The 24,230-nt window shown below is 43.9% G+C and overlaps 1 protein-coding gene across 5 annotated transcripts; it reads right to left on the bottom strand.

Annotated features, from left to right (window-relative positions):
- Positions 1–440: 440 nt before the first annotated feature.
- Positions 441–23,520, bottom strand: LOC115200354 (adducin 2 (beta)). Of its 5 annotated transcripts, none has more exons than XM_029763352.1 (15): positions 23,092–23,518; positions 16,656–16,867; positions 15,722–15,869; positions 15,264–15,415; positions 14,770–14,850; positions 13,703–13,852; positions 12,984–13,127; positions 11,692–11,790; positions 11,035–11,211; positions 10,399–10,644; positions 6,047–6,160; positions 5,831–5,917; positions 3,175–3,301; positions 2,389–2,475; positions 441–1,626 (listed from the first exon to the last, which is right to left on the bottom strand). In XM_029763352.1, the coding sequence occupies exons 2-15, from the start codon at positions 16,818–16,820 to the stop codon at positions 1,361–1,363; spliced, it is 2,043 nt and encodes a 680-aa protein (XP_029619212.1). In that variant the 5' UTR covers positions 16,821–16,867; positions 23,092–23,518; the 3' UTR covers positions 441–1,360. The 5 variants fall into 5 exon arrangements, with proteins under 5 accessions (XP_029619212.1, XP_029619213.1, XP_029619214.1 ...); XM_029763353.1 differs by having other exon boundaries at positions 2,389–2,472; XM_029763356.1 differs by lacking the exons at positions 441–1,626; positions 2,389–2,475 and adding exons at positions 3,538–3,601; positions 5,625–5,707 and having other exon boundaries at positions 3,215–3,301; positions 23,092–23,520.
- Between the last annotated feature and the right edge of the window lie 710 nt (positions 23,521–24,230).

Below are 24,230 nucleotides of genomic sequence, written 5' to 3'. Positions count from 1 at the left end.
CCCCCTAGCGGGCTGGCATGGAAATGAATAGCGTTAACTGTTGGTTTCGTAAGTTCATGGATGAATCTCAATTGCATCCTCCTCGTGTCCTCTCATCGCCTCCTTCTCAAAATCCATTGGATGATAAAGCCAGAGGTCCCGCCGCTCTGACCATCTTCTCCAATGGGTTTTGAGCAAGAGGCGAGAAGAGAGAATAGGACTCGAGAGTTTACAATAAAACATTTCCCCATGTCTTTATAAACAAAAACATATCTCACCAAGAAGCATAAAATATATATATATATATATATATATATATATATATGTCGGCAAACATTAAGAATATTATTTTCCCTAAGTATCAGAACTAGAACTGGACTTAACTGTACCTGACTCATATGATCAAATAAAGTACAGTTGCTAGGTTAACAAACAAATAACAGATCAAACCAAACTGGATTGAAATCAACTTAATATTTAATGACTGGTACATTTTAACCTTGGAAATTTACACTTTACATTCGAATATGAAATAATACATTAAAAAAAGATATCACACATCAGCATTTAGATAACAGCTACTGATCATAAAAATAATTACAGCTGTAAAGACGTATTTTGTACACATATTTCAAATACAATTTTGGGGATAAGTGGAATGTTTAGTGCCTTTTAGTTGGGCTTCAGTTTGCAACATCAAGAAACAAGTTTATTCCATAATGCGTATATCATATCCTTGCTTGGTATTAGTGGCATTTATAGCTTCCAGTTTAATGTTGGGAATTACATTTTTTAAGTATTTATTTTCTTTTTTCCCCTGCTGTCTATGACTTGAATAGTTTGTTTAAATGGAACAAGACTTCTGCCAAAAAGAGCACATTATTATACCTGCATAATTCTACATGCACTGCACCTGTGCTTGCATTACTGTACATACCTGTGACCTTCATCTGACTATTAAAAACAAATAAATATGACAAGACCAGGGGGTGCCTATGAGGATGCTTCAATGCAACATTGGTTTATATGCATACGTGTCAAGTGCATTACTTCTCATCATAAATAAGGGGTGCATAATTCAGTTGGAGTGTTGTTGATTCTATTTCCTTTTGCATTGTTGTGGATTGTTTCATGATCATTTGTGAGTTGTAGAGAAACAATACTGCAAAAAAAACAGAATTAGAATTACTTCTAAATCTTCTGCGCAAAAACAAGTAATGTTTTAACAAATTGTTTGATAGTATAGATAGAAGCAAGTGGACACAAAGACGTGATGAGAGGGACTGAACCATACATTTAGGAAACTTGAGTGAGTGTGTTTGCCTCTGTGTATGTGGCTAGAAATGGAGTGGTTTGTGTCAGAAGCATTTTACATGTCCCCTCAAGTTTCAGCTTTCTCTTTCTGCTCTTTCTTCTTGCTCTTCTTTAGAAATGAGGGGGCCTTGAACTTCTTTTTCTTCTTAGAGGGGGACTTGGAGGGGGATCCCTCAGAGGTGTTGCTGGGCAGTTTAGCGGGTGGCACAGCTGGGGGTGTAGAAGTGTCGTTGGTAGACAAAGCCTTCATCCCTTTCTCCAGCTCCTCCATGGTCTGCTTCTCCTCCTCTCCTTTCCCGTTCTGCACTGCCGTGGAGGCTGTCTTAGTCTCATCTTATTGGATAATTGGCGTAAAACAAAACAAAGAAAGAAATACAATCAGATTAAATGGCTTTGTTTGTGTTATCTGCATGGAACAGTACACAGCAGACATGTCATGTCATTGCAGTTGTGCCCAACATGCTTGGCTTTTGAGAGTGCAACAACTTCTTACAGTTTGTTTCTCAGTACTTACTATTGAAACAATATCTCAGTACCAGAGTGGTGCCCTATGAGTCAGTGTAGACAGAGGAACATAGACAAAGACGAACACAGAGACCGAAGGAGAGGGGTATATACAGTAGGTGTGGAGACAGATGGCCGTCACAAGACAGCGCTGAAATGTGGCACATTTACAAAAACAATAACAACAACAACCACCACCAAACCTCACATCATCAGAACTGAAATCCCATGTTACTCAGACATTGAAATTCTTATATAATATTGTTCTAATTGAGATCCATGCACATAACTCCATGCACATTACTCCATGCATTGATATCAATGCATGTTTAATGCAAAAGTCCAAGTTACACATCTCAATTTAGGATTGAAATATTTTAGGAAATATTTCATATCACCTATACTGATGCCCACATTCAGTGACTGTCAGCGCAACAGGCATTGTCAATGAGCAGTTGAAGAGGCACATAGTGGAGGCAACAGTACAGGGTCCCGCATATTGTCATGTAGGAATTTGAGCAGTCCTTCTCTCCTGTATGCAAAGCAAGCAGAGACAGCTGAGTGTGTTCAGCACTCCCGGCCGAGTCTCACCTGAGGGTGGAGGATTGCAGGGGTGAGGGTTGTTGGTGGGGGAGGTAGCTGGGGGAGACTCCTTCTCGTTCTCCACCTCATCCCCTACTGACGCACAGACAGACAGACAGACAGACAGACAGACAGACAGACAGACAGACAGACAGACAGACAGACAGACAGACAGACAGACAGACAGACAGACAGACAGACAGACAGACAGACAGACAGACAGACAGACAGACAGACAGACAGACAGACAGACAGACAGAGGAGAACATAGAGAGACAGCCAGTGTGGGGTGAGGAGTAGATAGAGCTAATTCTAGCTAGCAATGTGCAAGAGTTGTGAGGCAGAGTTAGGAATGAATTAGGAATAGGTGAAATAAAGAAAGACACATTAACTGTACAGTCTGAGATTACAGTGCTGTAAGTATAGAGAGATAGGAGCAGGTGTAAGTAATTAAGGCAACATTTGGAGAGAGGGATAGTGTAAGCCACATGCAAAGTGTAAGTGAGGGATAGCTTCTGGTACAGATATTGGATCTTAATTTGATCACTCACTTGTTGCTGAGAATTTTCCTGCACTGGGAGCTTTGTGATTTACATAAATTCACTGAAAACCCACACTAACACAGTTACATTAACAGTATTGCACATTTCATGTAGCATACTTTTAGCCAGGTAATAACCTAACCACTGATCAAGCAACATTATGGACTAAATGTTAAAATTCTATTGCTGAAGGATTATTTTGCTGTGACAATATAGTTCAAATTAAGATCTCTATCTGTAGCAGAGCACTTACCATCTGTGTGACCTTCTGCTTTCCTCTGCACCTCCTTGCGGTACTCCTCCAGCTCCTTGTCTGTCAGCTGGTTAAATGGGTTGGGGGTCTCCGGCTCAAGTTTTGCAAGTTCTGCCGGGTCTGGAGACTAGGATGAAAAGGAGAAGGGAAGGATATTATAATTTTTGTGGTTTTGTTCATCATTGTCGACCCAAGGGGTTTCCCCATCTCATTTCAGTTTCAACACCCAAAAAATGACTACCCAGAAAAGATGTAGGTTGCTAAATCTTCCAAGTCTTCTTTGTGTTTGCTTCCTGAAGTGCTCATTGGTTTAATTGTCTTCATGGTTCATGTCTTCTCAGACCATCTTATTTATTTGTTTACCTGTACTTTGTTATTGTTGACTGAGAGCACACATTTTTACAGCAACGTGCAGTTTTTTCTGGACCTGGGGAAGAGCAGCAGGGTGGAAGGTGAGGTGTTGAATGAATTAATGAATTAATGAATGATACAATGAGAAGCAGGGGAGGGGGATGGTTAGGCGGTCAAAGCAGCTTCTGCAGCTGGGTTAGGAATTTTATTTAACCTGGACAACAGGTTAAACACCACATCTCTTGTGACAAGACCACAGGGCCTCAGTTTTTATTAAATTTTTTAAAAATAATATTTAATTTGAATGGGTTTGGAAACAAATGTAAACAACCACACACATACAGTTGAAGTCGGAAGTTCACATACACCTTAGCCAAATACATTTAAACTCAGTTTTTCACAATTCCTGACATTTAATCCTACTAAAAATTGTTTTAGGTCAGTTAGGATCACCACTTTATTTTAAGAATGTGAAATGTCAGAATAATAGTAGAAAGAATGATTTATTTCAGCTTTTAATTCTTTCATCACATTCCCAGTGGGTCAGAAGTTTACATACACTCAATTAGTATTTGGTAGCATTGCCTTTAAATTGTTTAACTTGGGTCAAACGTTTCGGGTAGCCTTCCACAAGCTTCCCACAATAAGTTGGGTGAGTTTTGGCCCATTCCTCCTGACAAAGCTGGTGTAACTGAGTCAGGTTTGTAGGCCTCCTTGCTCCCACAAGCTCTTTCAGTTCTGTCCACAAATTTTCTATAGGGTTGAGGTCAGGGCTTTGTGATGGCCACTCCAATACCTTGACTTTGTTGTCCTTAAGCTATTTTGCCACAACTTTGGAAGTATGCTTGGGGTCATTGTCCATTTGGAAGACCCATTTGCGACCAAGATTAACTTCCTGACTGATGTCTTGAGATGTTGCTTCAATATATCCACATAGTTTTCCTCCCTCATGATGCCATCTATTTTGTGTGCACCAGTCCCTCCTGCAGCAAAGCACCCCCACAACATGATGCTGCCACCCCCGTGCTTCACGGTTGGGATGTTGTTCTTCGGCTTGCAAGCCTCCCCCTTTTTCCTCCAAACATAACGATGGTCATTATAGCCACACAATTCTATTTTTGTTTCATCAGACCAGAGGACATTTCTCCAAAAAGTACGATCTTTGTCCCCATGTGCAGTTGCAAACAGTAGTCTGGCTTTTTTGTGGGGGTTTTGGAGCAGTGGCTTCTTCCTTGCTGAGCAGCCTTTCAGGTTATTTCGATATAGGACTCGTTTTACCGTGAATATAGATACTTTTGTACCTGTTTCCTCCAGCATCTTCACAAGGTCCTTTGCTGTTGTTCTGGGATTGATTTGCACTTTTCGCACCAAGGTACGTTCATCTCTAGGAGACAGAACGCGTCTCCTTCCTGAGCAGTATGAAGGCTGCGTGGTCCCATGGTGTTTATACTTGCGTACTATTGTTTGTACAGATGAACGTGGCACCTTCAGGCGTTTGGAAATTGCTCCCAAGGATGAACCAGACTTGTGGAGGTCTACAGTTTTTTTCTGAGGTCTTGGCTGATTTCTTTTGATTTTCCCATGATGTCAAGCAAAGAGGCACTGAGTTTGAAGGTAGGCCTTGAAATACATCCACATGTACACCTCCAATTAACTCAAATTACGTCAATTAGCCTATCAGAATCTTCTAAAGCCATGACATAATTTTCTGGAATTTTCCAAGCTGTTTAAAGGCACAGTCAACTTAGTGTATGTAAACTTCTGACCCACTGGAATTGTGATACAGTGAATTATAAGGGAAATAATTTGTCTGTAAACAATTGTTGGAAAAATGACTTGTCATGCACAAAGTAGATGTCCTAACTGACTTGCCAAAACTATAGTCTGTTAACAAGAAATTTGTGGAGTGGTTGAAAAATGAGTTTTAATGACTCCAACCTAAGTGTATGTAAACTTCCGACTTTAACTGTACTTCTACACATATACAGTACACACTGTACATATACACACAGCAACAGCACAGCCTCCATAGAATTCATTACATAACAATAATAATAATAATAATAATAATAATAATAATAATATAGAGCTCTCTTTACTTGCACACAATATACTGTAGCTTGGTCGCCGGGCCCTGCCCCCAAAGGTCCAGCACCCTGAAGGCCCCAACCCAACCCAGGGCCTCAGTTTAACGTGAAAGACAGAAATACAGTACATCAAATTAAAATGTAAAAAACAAGCATTTACACATTCTCCTGCACTAGCCATTAACCACAGCACTGTAGGCCTAGTACTTGATCCTTACCGGTGGACTATCATCCGTTATGACACCGGCTAGTACTTGGGACTGGGGTCCTGCTGTTTTCATGTCCTGCCGGTTCTGCTGCCTGATCTGGAGATAAACAACAACATCAACAACAACAACCCGAAAGGCTGAAAACCCAAAACCAAACCATGCGATCCCTGTGGTATATCCATACTGTGACATCGTGGCTTACTGAGAGCATTAAGGCAGAAGTACCTTATTTCGTGTTTCCAGCACCTCTTGAGGGTTGGTAAAAAGAGGAACAAACTGATTTGAGTTCTCAATCTTGATGGCTCCACTACCTTGTTGCATCTCCTCTGTCTTCAGCCACTAAGGAAGGGGAGATAACAGTTTTACAGGTCAGGAGTTCTGCAGCATTACCCATTCCATAAACATCCCATAAACATCCCATAAACATTGCTTCAAATGCTTTTCCTCCATCAACACATTTGTGCTTTCAATTACAATTTTCTTTGGCATTTCTCTTAAAGTTTCTCATATACGAGAGAGAGAGCATGGCATTTGACTGGGCAGTGTCTTTCTTGAAGGACATCCTCCTGATATTCTATTGTATATAAACAACCTTGTCTGTTTGACTCTAAAAATCATAGCCATCTTTTTAAACCATTATTTTAATACAGTGTTGTTGTTGTTGTCATTCTTTATGCATTGTTATTATTATCACACGTGTTCTCAGACAGATGGACAGAAACATCACTGTCGTGCCTTTCCTTTCCACCACCAGAGGGCAGACTCAGCACTGCAGTAATCAACACCAGCACTGTGCTTTCCCCTGCAATGCAGAGGACAAGAGAAAGAGAGAGTGGGAAGTACAGGGGAGGAGAGAGAGAGGGAGAGAGAGAAAGGGGGAGAGCTAGTCTCCTCCCCCTGCCTGATGTATGAGGGTCTCTGCCTGCCTGGTATTGTTCTGTCTGAAAGGACTCCATTGCTGGAGCTATCTGTAGCCATCTCTTTCCCTGAAGTATTATAGCAAACAACCTGTTTTTAAATAACTCTCCTTTTCATGCACACATCAATTAGTGACACATGCATAGCTTTTAATAGCTGTTAAAGGCAACATCTGTTATTCATATTCCTTTGTGGAAATGCTAATATAATAGATCTTTGAAATAAAAACAACAATGTAAATCTGTTAGATTACACTGAACAAAAATCTAAACGCAACATGCAACAATTTCAAAGATTTCACTGAGTTACAGTTCATATAAGGAAATCAGTCAGTTCAAATAAATTCATTAGGTCCTAGTCTATGAATTTCACATGACTGGGAATACAGCTATGCATCTGTTGGTCACAGATACCCCCCCAAAAATGTTAGGGGTGTGGATCAGAAAAACAGTCAGTATCTGGTGTAACCACCATTTGCCTTATGCATCTCCTTCGCATAACGTTGATCAGGCTGTTGATTGTGGCCTGTGGAATGTTGTCCCACTGTCGTACACGTCGATCCAGAGCATCTCAAACATGCTCAATGGGTGACATGTCTGTGAGTATGCAGGCCATGGAAGAACTGTGACATTTTAAGCTTCCGGGAATTGTGTACAGATCCTTGCAACATGGGTCCATGCATTATCAAGCTGAAAAATGAGGTGATGGCAGTGGATGAACGGCACGACAATGGGCCTCAGGATCTCGTCATGGCATCTCTGTGCATTCAAATTGCCATCAATAAAATGCAATTGCATTCGTTGTCCGTAGCTTAGGCCTGCCCATACCATAACCCCACCACCACCATGGGGTACTCTGTTCACAACATTGACATCAGCAAACCCTTTGCCCACATGACACCATACATGCTGTCTGCCATCTGGCTGGTGCAGTTGAAACTGGGATTAATCTGTGAAGAGTACATTTCTCCAGCCTGCCAGTGGCCATCGAAGGTGAGGATTTGTCCACTGAAATCGGTTACGACGCCAAACTACAGTCAGGTCAAGACCCTAGTGAGGACGACGAGCACATGCAGATATGCTTCCCTGAGGCGGTTTCTGACAGTTTGTGCAGAAATTATTTGGTTGTGCAAACCCACAGTTTCATCAGCTGTCCAGGTGGTTCGTCTCAGACGATACTGCAGGTGAAGAAGCTGGAATTGGAGGTCCTGGACTGGCGTGGTTACATGTGGTCTGTGGTTGCGAGGGCGGTTGGACGTACTGCCAAATTCTCTAAAACGACATTGGAGGCAGCTTATGATAGTTAAATTAACATTAAATTCTCTGGCAAAAGCTCTGGTGGTGACCTAACAAAATAGAGAAATAAACCGTCTCTCTCAGGTCAGGGCGTGACAGTACCCCCCCAAAGGTGCAGACTCCCGGCCGCAAACCTGAACCTATAGGGGAGGGTCCAGGTGGGCATCTGCCCATGGTGGTGGCTCCGGTTCGGGGTGTAGCCCCTGCTCCGCCCACTGATCCCTCCGCTTTCGTGCCACCGGACCGTGGATCGTCGTCGGAGGAACCGGACCGTAGATCATCGCCGGAGGCTCTGTACTGCAGGCCGCCGCCGGAGGATCTGGGCTGCAGGCCGCCGCCGGAGGCTCTGGGCTGCAGGCCGCCGCCGGAGGCTCTGGGCTGCAGACCGCCGCCGGAGGTTCCGGACTGTAGGCCGTCTCAGGAGGTTCCGGACCGGGGACCGTCGCTGCAGGCTCCATGCCATGGATCATCACTGCAGGCTCCGCGCCATGGATCACCACTGGAGGCTTTGTGCCATGGATCATCCCTACAGGCTCCGGGCCATGGATCATCCCTACAGGCTTCTTGTCATGGATCATCACTACAGGCTCCTGGCCATGGATCATCACTGGAGGCTTCGGACCATGGATCATCACTGGAGGCTTCTTACGTGGAGCCGGAACAGGTCTCACCGGATTGGGGAGACGCACTGGAGACCGGGTGTGCAGAGCAGGCACAGGGTATACTGGGCCGTGGAGGCGCACTGGAGGTCTGGAGTTTAGGGCTGGCACAACCCGTCCTGGCTAGATGCTTACTTTAGTCCGGCAAGGGCGGGGCGCTGGCACAGGACGAACTGGGCTGTGCAGGCGCACTTGCGACACAGTGCGTAGAACTGGCGCAGGATATACTGGGCCGTGGAGGCGCACTGGAGGTCTGGAGCATATGGCTGGCACAACCCGTCCTGGCTGGATCCCCCCCCCCGTAGCCTGGCAAGCGCGGGGCGTTGGAACAGGCCGCACTGGTTTGTGCTGGCAAACTGGGGGTACCGTACGTAGAGCTGGCGCAGGATAACCTGGGCCGAAGAGACGCACCGGAGACCAGGAATGCTGAGCCGGCACAATCCTTCCTGGCTGAATGCCAACTCTAGCACGGCCACTGCGGGGAGCTTGCACAGAGCGCACCGGGCTGTGGCTGCGCACTGGAGACACCGTGCGCATTACCGCATAACCCGGTGCCTGACCAGTCCTACTCTCCCCACGGTAAGCCCGGGGAGTTGGCTCAGGTCTCCACCCTGACTCTGCCAATCTCCCCGTGTGCCCCCCCCCCCCCAATTTTTTTGGGGGGGGATGCCTCTCGGGCTTCCGTCGTTGTGCTAGCTCCTCGTAATGTCGCCGTTCCGCTTTCGCTGCCTCAATCTCCTCTTTAGGACGGCGATACTCCCCAGCCTAACTCCAGGGTCCTTTCCCGTCCAGAATCTCTTCCCATGTCCACTGGTCCATACCACGCTGCTTGGTCTTATTGTGGTGGGATCTTCTGTGACGATCGTCATAATGAGTAGAGCAAGGTGCAGCGTGGTACGTGTTCATATTTCTATTTTTTATTAAACTCAGAACAAACAAAGAAAAAACGAATGACAGGTGGGCATTCCTGCAGTCAGCATGCCAATTGCACGCTCCCTCAAAATTTGAGACATCTGTGGCATTGTGTTGTGTGACAAAACAAAACATTTTAGAGTGGCCTTTTATTGTCCCTAGCACAAGGTGCACCTGTGTAATGATCATGCTGTTTAATCAGCTTCTTGATATGCCACACCTGTCAGGGGGATGGATTATCTTGGCAAAGAAGAAATGCTCACTAAGAGGGACATAAAATAATTTGTGTACAAAATAAGCTTTTTGTACGTATGGAAAATGTCTGGGATCTTTCATTTTATTTATACATGTTGAGTTTATGTTTTTGTTCAGTGTAGTTTCCAAACCAGTTAGCATAAATGTTGGAATGAACATTGATTTGACAACAGAGATTGAGAATGGGCACAAAGGAGGTAGTGGTACTAGTCTATGTATTACCTCCTAGGCTCCTCCCCAGTCCCCCTCTGAAACTAAGTAAGAAAGAAAGCCTTGTCCAAGCTAGACTGGCCCATAGGGCAGTAGCCTATCTCCTGTTTCTGTATTGAGAGGCAGCTTGATGTGCAAGTACACCCCTGGACAGGCCGCTAGTCCCCCACTCTACTAAGGCCCTCCTTACTGTGATGTACTGGTGGCCAGGGCTGGCCTAGCTCTCAGGTACTTACTGTGGTGTGCTGGTGTCCAGGGCTTGTCTAGCTCTCAGGTACTTACTGTGGTGTGCTGGTGTCCAGGGCTTGTCTAGCTCTCAGGTACTTACTGTGGTGTGCTGGTGTCCGGGGCTGGCTTGGTCCTGGTTTACCCTCAGGTAGGAGTTGGGGGTGTTGAGCCAGCGTGTCTTCGCCTGTTGCTGCCGCTGGGCGTAGGGGTGCAGGCGGGGTAACGGGTGCACCCCCTCCTCCTCAAACTGGAAGGAGTGGACCGTGGCGGGTACCTCCACCTCTCTCCGTGTCCGAGAGCGCTCCAGCAGCACGGGGCAGCGGTAAGCGTAGCCGGTACGGTAACCCTGGAGGGTGGGGAGAGGGAGGTTTATGTGTAATGTCCCCTGTCATGTCCAGTACTGTGTGGCTGACTGATGTATTGTCAATGTCCAATGTCCAGGGGTACAAGTGATCCATATGATCCACACCCTGAAGTTTAAAGTAGGTTAGACCTGTGTCTGGACCACTGCTATTTTCTGCATTTTCTAAGTACTGTTTATGGTGGATGTTAATTAATTAAGGTAGGGGGTGAGAATATCTATTTTAGTGCACGTCCTAAAGAACATTATACCTGCCCTATTCATAATGACTGTCCCCATTACACTACTTTGAGAATTTTTGCAGCATTGTAAATCATTCCACTACATTGAGAATGTTTGCAGCATTGAACATTTGGTTATGTGTTGTGATCTCACCAGGTTGTCCAGGGTCCTCATGAGAGCCTCAAACTCGTGCTCCCCGAGTCGACTCTTGGTCAGGGGGCCGAAGGTAGACCCGGCCCAGCCCACAGTGCCTGCAGAAATGGGTTTGTGGATGGAGCGGTCCAGCATGATCAGGTTCTGCTCCCCTCCAGCGCTGCACAATGCTGACACCTGTCAGCACATCACAAGATTGCAGCAGTGTGTTATGCCTTGGGTTTGACAAGCGGTACAGTTACAGTACTGCACATACGACAGTCAAAGTACAAGGGTACTAAGGCAAGGACAAGCATTCAGGCGTGAAACTGCCAAAGCTGTTCATGTGAATGCTATCACTCTCTCTCTTACACATATACACAAAGTCAACGAGCTAACATTCTGGCAGTCCTCTCTCTCTCTCTCTGATTCTCTCTGTCTCTCTCTCTCTCACTCTCTCTCTCTCTCGCGCGCGCTCTCTCTCTGTCTCTCCTCTCTCTATCTTGCTCTCTCTCGCTCTTTAGCTCTCTTTGTCTCTCTCTCTCGTGCACACACAGTCACTGAGCTATGAGTCTGGGAGTTCTCTCACTCTCTCTCAATGGGGCAGTCAGAGTTGTGCCCCAAGCCTTTGGCAGCATGGAGCAGGCTGGATGGATGTCAGTATGTGTGTCTCTGTACCTGGATCTGACAGGCAGCCTGGATGTGGTAGATGGTGTAGAAAGCCTCTTCCACTGACTCCCCCAGGGCCACGATACCATGGTTTCGAAGCACCAGCACCTAGGAATAAAGATAGACTTCAGCAAGTGAAAAAACACTTATAGTGTAACCCTCTTTTACCTCTGAGTACATATAGTCCTGGCCAAAAGTTTTGAGAATGACACAAATATTAATTTTCACAAAGTCTGCTGCCTCAGTTTGTATTATGGCAATTTGCATATACTCCAGAATGTTATGATGAGTGATCAGATGAATTGCAATTAATTGCAAAGTCCCTCTTTGCCATGCAAATGAACTGAATCCCCCCAAAATATTTCCACTGCATTTCAGCCCTGCCACAAAAGGACCAGCTGACATCATGTCAGTGATTCTCTCGTTAACAAAGGTGTGAGTGCTGACGAGGACAAGGCTGGAGATCACTCTGTCATGCTGATTGAGTTCGAATAACAGACTGGAAGCTTCAAAAGGAGGGTGGTGCTTGGAATCATTGTTCTTCCTCTGTCAACCATGGTTATCTGCAAGGAAACACGTGCCGTCATCATTGCTTTGCACAACAAGGGCTTCACAGGCAAGGATATTGCTGCCAGTAAGATTGCACCTAAATCAACCATTTATCGGATCATCAAGAACTTCAAGGAGAGCGGTTCAATTGTTGTGAAGAAGGCTTCAGGGCGCCCAAGAAAGTCCAGCAAGCGCCAGGACCGTATTCTAAAGTTGATTCAGCTGCGGTATCGGGGCACCACCAGTACAGAGCTTGCTCAGGAATGGCAGCAGGCAGGTGTGAGTGCATCTGCACGCACAGTGTGGCGAATACTTTTGGAGGATGGCCTGGTGTCAAGAAGGGCAGCAAAGAAGCCACCTCTCTCCAGGAAAAACATCAGGGACAGACTGATATTCTGCAAAAGGTACAGGGATTGGACTGCTGAGGACTGGGGTAAAGTCATTTTCTCTGATGAATCCCCTTTACGATTGTTTGGGGCATCTGGAAAAAAAGCTTGTCCAGAGAAGACAAGGTGAGCGCTACCATCAGTCCTGTGTCATGCCAACAGTAAAGCATCGTGAGATCATTCATGTGTGGGGTTGCTTCTTCGACCCTGTCATCGCAATTCTTATGGTTTCACAAAAACTATAGTGAATTGAACTTGTGTTTTCCCTATTATTGGAGATATTTGTCTCAAGCAGCAAATGAGCAGTATGAGAACTAAATTACAAGCACGTCCCATTAACCCCTTGTTCTGCCGTAATGTCCTCACCTTACAGGTGGGCCCCAGGCTCTTCTGGAGCCCCACTCTGTCCTCCTCGTTCTCCATCAACCTGTTGTAGTCGTAGTACGCTACCTCACCCACCAGCAAAGCCTCATGGGACAGCGGCAGGAGGCCACACTTCATGGCTGACACCTGCACACACAGACAACTATAAGTCACATTCTGTAGGATTTAGCAGGGTTTTTCATGACAAGTTTTGTCATCGACGCCTAATCTTATATTGTCATCTAATACATTGTTATATTATACCTATTATTATTGTACATTTTAGTCATTTATCCAGAGCGACTTACAGTAAGTGAGTGGATACATTTTTCGTACTTGTCCCCCCGTGGGAATCGAACCCACAACCCTTGTGTTGCAAGCTCCATGCTCTACCAACTGAGCCACACCTCCAAATCTCAAGTGCAGGAGTACTACTACCGTGTGAGTCCTAGGACTCCACTCCATTAGAAAAAAACATTGTAAACTAATTACAAATGTGCAACATTGATTGTTGTGAGTGTGCCATGTTTGTCCCTCTGTCTGTGTGCCCTGTCCTCTGTCTGTGTGCCCTGGCAGTGCCCCAGCCCCAGTATGTGTGTGTGTGTGTGTGTGTGTGTGTGTGTGTGTGTGTGTGTGTGTGTGTGTGTGTGTGTGTGTGTGTGTGTGTGTGTGTGTGTGTGTGTGTGTGTGTGTGTGTGTGTGTGTGTGTGTGTGTGACTCACAGCGGTAGTGGCGGGGGTGTGGAGATGCATCAGACAGCGTACGTCTGGCCGGGTGGAGTAAATGGCTGAGTGAAGGCTGAAGGAACCCAGGTCTACCCCCAAGGGGGTGCTGCCCCTCTCCACCACCTCCCCCAGGATGTTCACCTTCACCTGGGAGGAGACAACAACGCATCAACACCACCAGCAGCAGCACTGAGGTCAGTTCTATTTGGTTTTTACACTTGTTTGGATACTTAGTTGTTCCTGACAAAACTAGCACCTGTATATATTTATGTAATGCCTATTACTGTCCAATTACAGTGCATATTACCATTTTTATTATAATGTAAAGCAAACCAAAAAAGGTCGCTTGATGAAGACATTCTGTTACTGAGGTGAGCAAAAGCATTATTTAATAAGTTGACTGAATAATTAGTACTTATCTGTGTCAACCAGAAACAAATCAGCTTATGTTATATCATACAATATCAAATATGGTTCAGGGTTAACAAGCAGCACACTTATCACAGAATATTTGTTTTCCAATGAAGTGGACATCATTAGTTTTCCTTGTGACTGTGGCGCATCGTTAGCACAGTTAGAACAATGAGACAGATATTTCACCAGTAGTATAAATGTGAAGCCTCCGGTTGGTGTTTCCACTCACCACCAAATATGGTTATGAGAGGAAGCCCAGTGGCCGGCAGTGGGAGAAGATGGAGCGAGACGGATATTGGCAGACATTCTGCTAATTTTCTCATTGATGAAACATTTGATCTCTATACAATTTCCTGTTTCCAAAACTATCTGTAACAGAGTGGACTGTGTTTTGTAGACTTTACTCTTTGCCAAAGCTTTAAAAAATTGTATTGTTTACAAGGAGTGCCAGGGCAAATTGAGTTACTGTACACACACACTTCACAGAGTAGGTGTTCCCTAATGGAAATATGCAAATAAATGCTTGAACGCTCTGCCCACCTCCTTGCTTGTTCTGCCCACTATGATTCATTTGCTCCCATTGGAAACGACAGACTCTGGTCTATCTTGGGTTAGTTATAAAAAATCTTCGACATTAGTAGTGAACTCACCAGGCTAGAGGCAGTGACCTCACCATAGGCCAAGCCATTGGGCGGAACCAGGAAGTGCTCCTGTTCCTTACTGACACGCAGCTGACAGGAGACAACACACACACACACACACAACTCTGTCAGATATCAAACTTTACAAACAGAGAAGGGGATAGAGATAAGGAAGGGATGGGTAGAAAAACAAACAGAGAGAGAATGAGGCCAAATGTAAAAATAGAAAGCACAAAGAGAGAGAGAAAGTTAAGGAGTGACAAAAAAGCTGTGATGTCCTTTCAAAATGAGTTTCATAAGTGCATAGTCAAGTATCTGCTTCAAATTTTCAAAACCTGCATACAATTTTACCCTCATGGATATTGTAATGGTAATTATGTTACTAAAACCATCTCTTTTGACAGTAGTGATTTTTTGCATTGTCAAAATAGGGATCTAAAAGAACAAAGCAAAAGAATGAAAGACAGAACAAAAGAGTGTTTCAGCCAGGCAGGTCTACTCACGGTGAGGCAGGTGTGGCTGAGCTGGGCCCAGCCGTAGAGGTCCAGAAGGCGGTGGACACTAGCCAGTTTACAGCGCATCAGCCTCTCTCCCTTCACCATGCTGCTGGGCTCCGAGCCATGCAGGTCATTGATGGGCGTCACCATCATCATGCCTACACAGGGAAAGAATGAAAGTAGAGAGGAGTTAATAGCAGATCAGAGAACATTATCTTGTGTGTTTGTTTGTTAATCTTTTGTCAGGTGATTCACTTGTCTGTGTATTGGTGTTAGACGTGTATTAGACGTGTATTTGAACCTGTACATCAGTGAATATGTTTGTTTATGCGTGCGTGTTTATTTCTGAGTGTGTGTGTGTGTGTGTGTGCGTGTATGTGCATCCGCATGCATGTGTGTGTGTGTGTGTGTGTGTGTGTGTGTGTGTGTGTGTGTGTGTGTGTGTGTGTGTACCTACACATTACCTGTACTGGAGGGGGAGGTAGATAAGGCGGCAGGGGAGCCTTGAGAGGCCATGTAGTCAGCTATCTGCCTCAGAGCCCAGAGGTTAGAGCTGCTGCCTCCCTTCTTCATCTGTTCCTGGATCAGAACATCCAGCTCCTCCCGGAAAGACTACACACACACACACACACACACACACACACGGACACACACGGACGGACACACACACACACACACACACACACACACACACACACACACACACATACACACGGACACATACACCCAGCACACACGCAGCACGCACGCAGCATGCACACGCACATGGACACACACAGAACAAGCTATTAACATGGTAGTTAAAATACACCCACAATTAGCCTGAGAGCTAAAACACTCAGAACGGTGCAGGCTAGTTGCTTGATTATTAGAAATTGGTGTGCTAGATTAGGGTTGGAGTGAAAAGCTACAGGACGGTAGCTCTCCAGGAACAGGGTTGGAGAGCCCTAACATAGACTGACCAGGTGAATCCAGGTGAAAGCTATGATCCCTTATTGATGTCACTTGTTAAATCCACTTCAATCAGTGTAGATGAAGGGGAGGAGATAAGTTAAAGAAGGATTGTTAAGCCTTGAGACAACAGAGACATGTATTGTGTGTGTGTGCCATTCAGAGGGTGAATGGGCAAGACAAAAGATTTAAGTGTCTTGAACTGGTTATGGTAGTAAGTGCCAGGTGTACTGTTTTGTGTCAAGAACTGTAACGCTGCTGATACACACAGGTCCCTGTGTGTATCAAGAGGGTCTCTTTTAAGACTCTTGAAAAGTCTCCCACACACATACAGTATGTGTATATACACACACAGAGACACACAGACGTGTGTGCACACTCACACATAGACCCAAGCCGACTGGACGCACCCACAAGAACATACACACACACAGTGAGTGTACTCACCGGGCTCTGCAGGAGGCTGGAGACCCGTTTCTTGTGTTGGGGCTCAGAGGAGCCGGGTGTGGAGTGTTGTGGAGACACCAGGGCCTCGGGGACCCTATCACTAGGGGCCCCATCAATGGGGCTCCACTGCACAGGCGTGCACTTAGGGTTGGGCGAGGTGCTCATCTTCTACTGCTCACAAGGGGGTGCCACAGGACGATGAGTGGGAAGAGCTGGGGAGAGAGGAGAGGGAAAATAAAATGAATTGCCGTTTCAAAGAGATACATTTAGCATTTTGTGAAGAACTTAATTTAATGCAAAATGCAATGCACAATTAATACAGTGCATGCATATATTGTAATACATTTTAGTTTAATGTTGTCTAACCTGCTGCAGTTACCAATCATTAGCCTTAAAGATGGAGTCTGCAGTAGGGGGAAACAGCGCCACTGGCCGCCCCACCACTGTTGTCATTGATTTTGTTGCCTAGCTGAGGATCGTCCGGCAGCATGGTAAAACAACATTGCAGTACATATTCTGCTCTTCTATCGCGCGTGCAATGATGTCAGAGGGGAAAAAACTGTGTTCGTTGTTTGCTGTAAATTTGTTGTTTTAATATCACAAATGGATGGCTGTTTCACCATTAAGGATTCCAGCTTTAAACGTCAACATAGACACAAACACAGAAGCCTTCCTCCCACCCCACACTAGGGATGAGCTATTCCACAGAGTAAAGCCTGTGTGTGCCGTAGGCTAGCGGAACCAGTGGGGAGTGGAGAAATGCAGCATTAGCAGTAAGAGCTCAGACAGCAGCACTACAACGCCTGCCAGCAGGAAGTCCACTCAATCATAGATGACCAGTAATTGGAGAACCAGTAAAGAATTACCGGAAAGGTTTTCAAAAGGAGCCAACCAACCTTCACCCAGTAAACACACACACTTACAAGCACACACACACACACACACACACACACACACACACACACACACACACATACACACACATTTCTGCTAAAAGCAGATTAGACCCTTAACACGTCACACCCTCTCTCCTGTGCTGACACAAATTTAAAACTGAACTGCTCAGATTAGCCACATATAGCTCACAACATCACATAAAAATATTCTGCCCTGGTAGTGTAAACATCTGAAGAACAGGCAAACATAGTGATGAAATATACAATTAGCCTACACCAACTGCAGGGACATCAGTGATGGTAAATGTATAGTTAACCAAACTTATGTAGGCTATGTTCGTTTACAAATTACAAAAATACAAATTACATAAATTAATATTTTGTTTGAACTATCCCTTTAAATATTAAATGGTGAATTTCAGGATGTACTTTGAGTTGGTATGGTTTCCTAAACTCGTAAACAGTTTTTAACCATAATCTGTAAACATTCAAGTATCTAAATGCACTCCTAACTTCTCCTCTAATGCATTTACTCTACCCCCAAACACTTACAACCAAGTCACTCCTCCCTACCAGGCCTATACTTCTATGAACCACAGTGGAGGACAGATAATAATATGGATAAACTGCTGCCCACCTTTCATTGAAATTATTTTATTCTGTGGTGGTACAAACTGGAATCCGGTTCCTTCCTAGGGTCCTGCCTTTCTAGGAAGTTATTCCAAGCCACTGTGCTTCTACATCTGCATTGCTTGCTCTTTGGGGTTTTAGGACAGGTATCTGTATAAGCACTTTGTGACAACTACTGATGTAAAAATGGCTTTATAAAATAAATGTGATTGATTGAAATTGTATTGAATGTGCCTTGGTACACAGACACCAACAACTCCAAGCTACTATTTTCTGGTTCTTACATTCACAATATCACAGCAAAAGCACAATTATGTGAACTGTATCACCACATTCAGGTGGATTTGTCACCTGTTTTAATGTAGGCTACTTATTTACTTACCTAAGCTTTACATCCATTCCTATTTCTGTCTTGATATAAACAGTCTCCATTCTGCTGCCTCTGCCCTGGTAGGTCCCAGTTCATGCTGGGATGTGGTTTGGAGTGTCTGCAAACCAAATGGCACCATATTCCCTATATAGTGCACTACACTTGACCAGGGCCCATAAGGCTATACCATATAGGGAAAAGGGTGCCATTTGGCACACAGCCTGTGAGTGTGTCAAAACTGTCTGGTTCTTTGTGTGAGAGTCACTACAAGTGGGCACAGCTGCTGAGAGGAGAGTAGCAGATAGAGAGCAGCTCTCTCTCTCTCCAGGGAGGACTATAATGACTAGGATGTCACAGAGGTCGGGCTTTACCCATTTCTACCTCCTTCTCCTTCCCCACTATTAGAGCACAACATTGCATTAGTGAAAACCAAGACCGTTCTCAGGGCAGGCCTGGTTGTAGCTATATATGTTCAAGTCGCGTCAGGAAAAATTTTAACATTTTAGCTAACCCTAACCTAATTCTCCTAACCTGCCACGCTAATCCTCCTAACCTGCCACGTAAATTTTCCTAACCTGCTACGAAAGTCTCTTCTGCTAGTCAAAACCGGTAGACCTGCCCTGAGAGCAGTGAGAGTATCCATTAATTCGATACTGCTATTAAAGCTGGGCAAGCCTCTTCACCTGAGCTCCAAGAAAACCCAGAGGAAAGAGAAGGGAGCTCTGACAGGCGAACCCTATGCCCTCAGTTCACTCACCTCCCATTGCTGCTGTTTATGGTGAGCCTCTCTGCCAGTCCAAATTATGAGCTGGACATGTGGAAATCACATTCAATGTCCATATGCATTACATGCTAATGTTCCTGATATGGCAGCCGAGTCTTTCTCCTGACTGAGAGCATGAGATGCAGTTAGAGGAACTAGGGGGTGAATAGGAGTATAATGAGGGCTCCCACGTGGCACAGCGGTCTAAGGCACTGCATCGCAGTGCTAGAGGCGTCACTACAGACCCTGGTTCGAATCCAGGCTGTATTACAGCCGGCTGTGATTGGGAGTCCCATAGGGTGGTGAAAAATTGTCCAGCATCGTTAGGGTTTGGCCGGTGTAGGCCGTCATTGTAAATAAGAATTCGTTCTTAACTAACGTGCCTATTTAAATAAAGGTTAAATAAAAAAAGAAACACAAGTAATCCCAAATTGATTTCTCTGGCCAGGCTTTCATTAGGTTAATGAGGGAAATTGCAGTTAATGGACACAAACTAATTATGTACCTACTTTGGAAAAAGTCAGCATTGATTCTGTCTTGTTTACCCATGCTAACCCGCTTTTAACTCAGCAGTTGTCACACCTAACTCATTTAAAATAAGCTATATTGGTGAACATTATCTTCGTCATTGGAACTTTAGATCTAAACACCCTCTCATTTCAAGTTCTAAAAATAGCAGAAAACTCAGTCTTAATATCTTCCTGCATATTTATGGACATAATGAGATAATCTTTAATAAATTAATAGTCCAAATTGCATTATCAGATTTTTAAAATCAAAGTCCCTCTTGGGCAGTAATGGGAAGGCAGTTAACATTTTAAATGAACCCTTGTATAATATCAGTAGTCTCATCTTCTGTGCACTGGTCCTCATGATTTATTCAGATCATTTAATAGCATGGGTGTGTTGTTAAAGGAACAGACGCACAGGAAAGACAAAGAGACACATTAATTTGTAATCGGACTGATAATACATTATATAACATGATCGTGACCAGGGGTAAATGGTTTCATGTTCTGCTGTATAAGCTGCATTCAATAATCTTTCATTGGATAGAATCTGTCCAAACACCACCATCTAGACACGCAAAACATGCCCCAGGATTGGAGCAGGCCTATTCTGAAAGGATGCTATGGTTTTCGTTTATAGTTATCAACAATGACGTCAATAAACTGAACATAATAAATTATGGCTGGGCAGACTTCTGATCCTTTGGCTGTCACGCATTATCTAGGTGAGAACAACACATCGTATGAAGGAAGTTAACTGGAATGAAATACGAAATTGTAATCTTCAAAACAATAGAAACATCAATGAGAAATAGATAAGCGGCTTGAAAGTTCCACTGATGAACTGTGATCTTGAGAATGCATTTTCATCATGACATTTTCTCTCTAGACAGCAATGTATCCCCTCTACTCCCCTCCAGCATCCCTCTCACTTCCTCTTCAACCATTAGGTGGGTTGAAGAGGAAGTAGTGTTTTCTCCGAAAAGTACGATCTTTGTCCCTGTGTACAGTTGCAAACCATAGTCTGGCTTTTTTTATGGCGGTTTTGGAGCAGCGGCTTCTTCCTTGCTGAGCGGCCTTTCAGGTTATGTTGATATAGGACTCGTTTTACTGTGGATATAGATACTTTTGTACCTGTTTCCTCCAGCATCTTCACAAGGTCCTTTGCTGTAGTTCTGGGATTGATTTGCACTTTTCGCACCAAAGTACGTTCATCTCTAGGAGACAGAACGCGTCTCCTTCCTGAGCAGTATGAAGGCTGCGTGGTCCCATGGTGTTTATACTTGCGTACTATTGTTTGTACAGATGAACGTGGTACCTTCAGGCGTTTGGAAATTGCTCCCAAGGATGAACCAGACTTGTGGAGGTCTACCATTTTTTGTCTGAGGTCTTGGCTGATTTCTTTTGATTTTCCCATGATGTCAAGCAAAGAGGCACTGAGTTTGACAGTAGGCCTTGAAATACATCCTCAGGTACACCTCCAATTGACTCAAATTATGTCAATTAGTCAATTATCAGAAGCTTCTAAAGCCATGTCATAATTTTCTGGAATTTTCCAAGCTGTTTAAAGGCACAGTCAACTTAGTGTATGTAAACTTCTGACCCACTGGAATTGTGATACAGTGAAATAATAAGTGAAGTGAAATAATCTGTCTGTAAACAATTGTTGGAAAAATTACTTGTGTCATGCACAAAGTATCTTTCCTAAAACTGCCAAAACTATAGTTTGTTAACAAGAAATTTGTGGAGTTTGAAAAACGAGTTTTAATGACTCCAACCTAAGTGTATGTAAACTTCCGACTTCAACAGTATATATTAAGAAACATAGTTTTTTCTGTCAGAAAATAGAAATTTCCATTAAAGGAGGTGTTTTCTCCCAAGTTACCCTAACGATGATGTGATTTACGGAGAAGAAGAAAAAATGTATGAAATGTATGCATTCACTACTGTAAGTCGCTCTGGATAAGAGCGTCTGCTAAATGACTAAAATGTCAAATGTATAATAGCTGATTCAAGCAATTGCTAATTATAAGATATGCTTGATGAACATAAACATGCATGAAGCCACTTGACTAGGATGATTAAAGCTTCTATTCAACACAATTTTTCATCCATTCAAAACAATGCTTTTGGGGTGGTAAATTACGATTCAAATGTCTCCTGAAAAAAATAGGCCAAGCCTTCCTATTTTGTACAGTTCCTTCATGACAGCATCCCTGCATCCCTCATGGTGCCGCCGCCCCATGGCCCCTGAATGGCTGCCTAGCAACCATACGAGCAGCGCTGCAACATCAGCACCAAGGTAGCACCCACTGCGCGACTGATTTTTCAGCCCTGCCTGGCAGCTTGGTTGAAGATGACAAAGGTTACGACAACGGTATTCTAATATCCCATGACTCTTTGCAACAATGGGACCAGCTATGCTAGTTAGCAACAGCGCTGGTCCCAGATTTGTGACGGTCATCATTGTCTTAACCTGTAGAGTTTCGACCTAGCCTGGTAGGCAGATCTAAACTAATGGCCATGCACACGTAATATGCCAAGCTATAGAGCAGGAGCCTGTTATGGGGGTACCCAGACGGTACGTGTGAGGCGGAGGGGGCCACTTCTGTTCATCACGAATCCATTATAGCCTGCCTATAGAAACCCCAATCTGCATAATTAAAAGCGAGTAACCAATAAAAAAAAATTATAATAATGCATCCATGCAAGACGGTCCTTCTGGTGATATAATCCAATTCATATTATGCGATTTAACGTTTGAAAATAAGAGCACTGTGCCGCGCATATCAGCAAATACAAACAAAACCATGTAATTCGTATAGAGCCAAGAGAAACGTATTTCTTCTATCGAAATAAATACATATGATATAATTCTGATGAATAATGCCTATAAACCGTAAGACTGCCTCCATGTTTGCTGCCGCAAAACAGCTTGCTGGTGATGATTAGCAGACCAATAAAAATGTATAGGCTGCAAAGTTGTGAGGAAACGGTGAAGCAGCTACCTCTTAGAATTAGTTTATTATAGGGAATTATAAATGTTATTACTTTCCGGATAGAAACGATTTTATTTTCTACATCTGATACTGGTCATTGTCAGATCAATGTTATGGCATGCATCACACTACTAGCAAAGGATCAATGGACTACATTTCAACGGTGTATCGCCCAATGGATGGTCACGAATATGTTGATAGCTTAAATGACAAAAAACGAATTTACATAAAATAAAACACTTCTGATAGCTGGTTATGTCTGTTCTTACCTCAGTGCATTCTCTGCGGCTTTTCTTTTGTGGATGCGCGTCACACCCTCTGCCTTAGGACTTAAAACCCAAACAACAGAATCTGCTATAATTAAAATGCAACGATAATGTTTATAGCCCTAGGTTATTCCGTTGTCTTCCTATACGGCGGCTGCCTGCTGTATATCCCCGCTGTTTTTCATCGTTGAGTGCGCCTGGCCCAGCCCATTGCCACGCCTGCCCACACTCCCAACACCCTGACCGCTGTATGGGTCTTCTGCACGATTCCGACACCACCTGCACTCCCCAAAATTCGACAGCAATTCATTTTTCTGTAAGATTGAATAGCACTTAGGCACATTGTTTTCTTTGTGTGGTAATTTTCCACTTGGAATTTAATGCAAATGTACTGCACACCAGCATGGTGTTATTGTTTTATTTCTGTCCTATGGCAACCTGGAATTGTAATATTGCAAAAACATTGAGGCTGTGACCACGAATTACAAACTGGCGCCACCTTGTGCTCAAAATAAGGACTCCAAGGAAACAAAATGCACAACAAAGCCCCATTACCCTTCACAGGCATGGCATGAAAGTGTAAAACTATCGGCCTGTGGGCTGGGGTCAATATTCAAGATGATTAAATGTTAGTTAAATTACATTTAGAAGTGCATTTATTTTACATTGAGTGTTTGTTAGGTAAGTAATGGTATACATGTAATGTTTTGCATGGACATACAGTGCATTCAAATATTCATACTCCTTGACTTACTCCACATTGTTACAGCCTGAATTCAACATTGATTAATATATTCTCACCTATCTACACACAATACCCCATAATGACAAAATGAAAACATGTTTTTAGAAATTTTTGCAGATTTATTGAAAATGAAATACAGAAATATATAATTTACATAAGTATTCATACCAGAGTCAATACTTTGTAGAAGCAACTTTATTAGCGATTACAGCTGTGAGTCTGTAAGTCTCCAAGAGGTTTGCACACCTCAATTGTACAACATTTGCCTGTTATTTACAAAATTCATGAAGCTCTCCAATTGGTTGAGCTGTGCTAGACAACCATGTTCAGTTCTTGCCATGGACTTAAGCAGATTTAAGTCAAAACTGTAATTCAGCCACTCAGGAACATTCACCGT

This window comes from Salmo trutta, chromosome 9 (assembly GCF_901001165.1).
Source record: "Salmo trutta chromosome 9, fSalTru1.1, whole genome shotgun sequence".
NCBI classification, from domain to species: Eukaryota; Metazoa; Chordata; class Actinopteri; order Salmoniformes; family Salmonidae; genus Salmo; species Salmo trutta.
The sequence above is the reverse complement of the archived record's forward strand: the minus strand, read 5'-3'. Positions and strand labels throughout refer to the sequence as shown.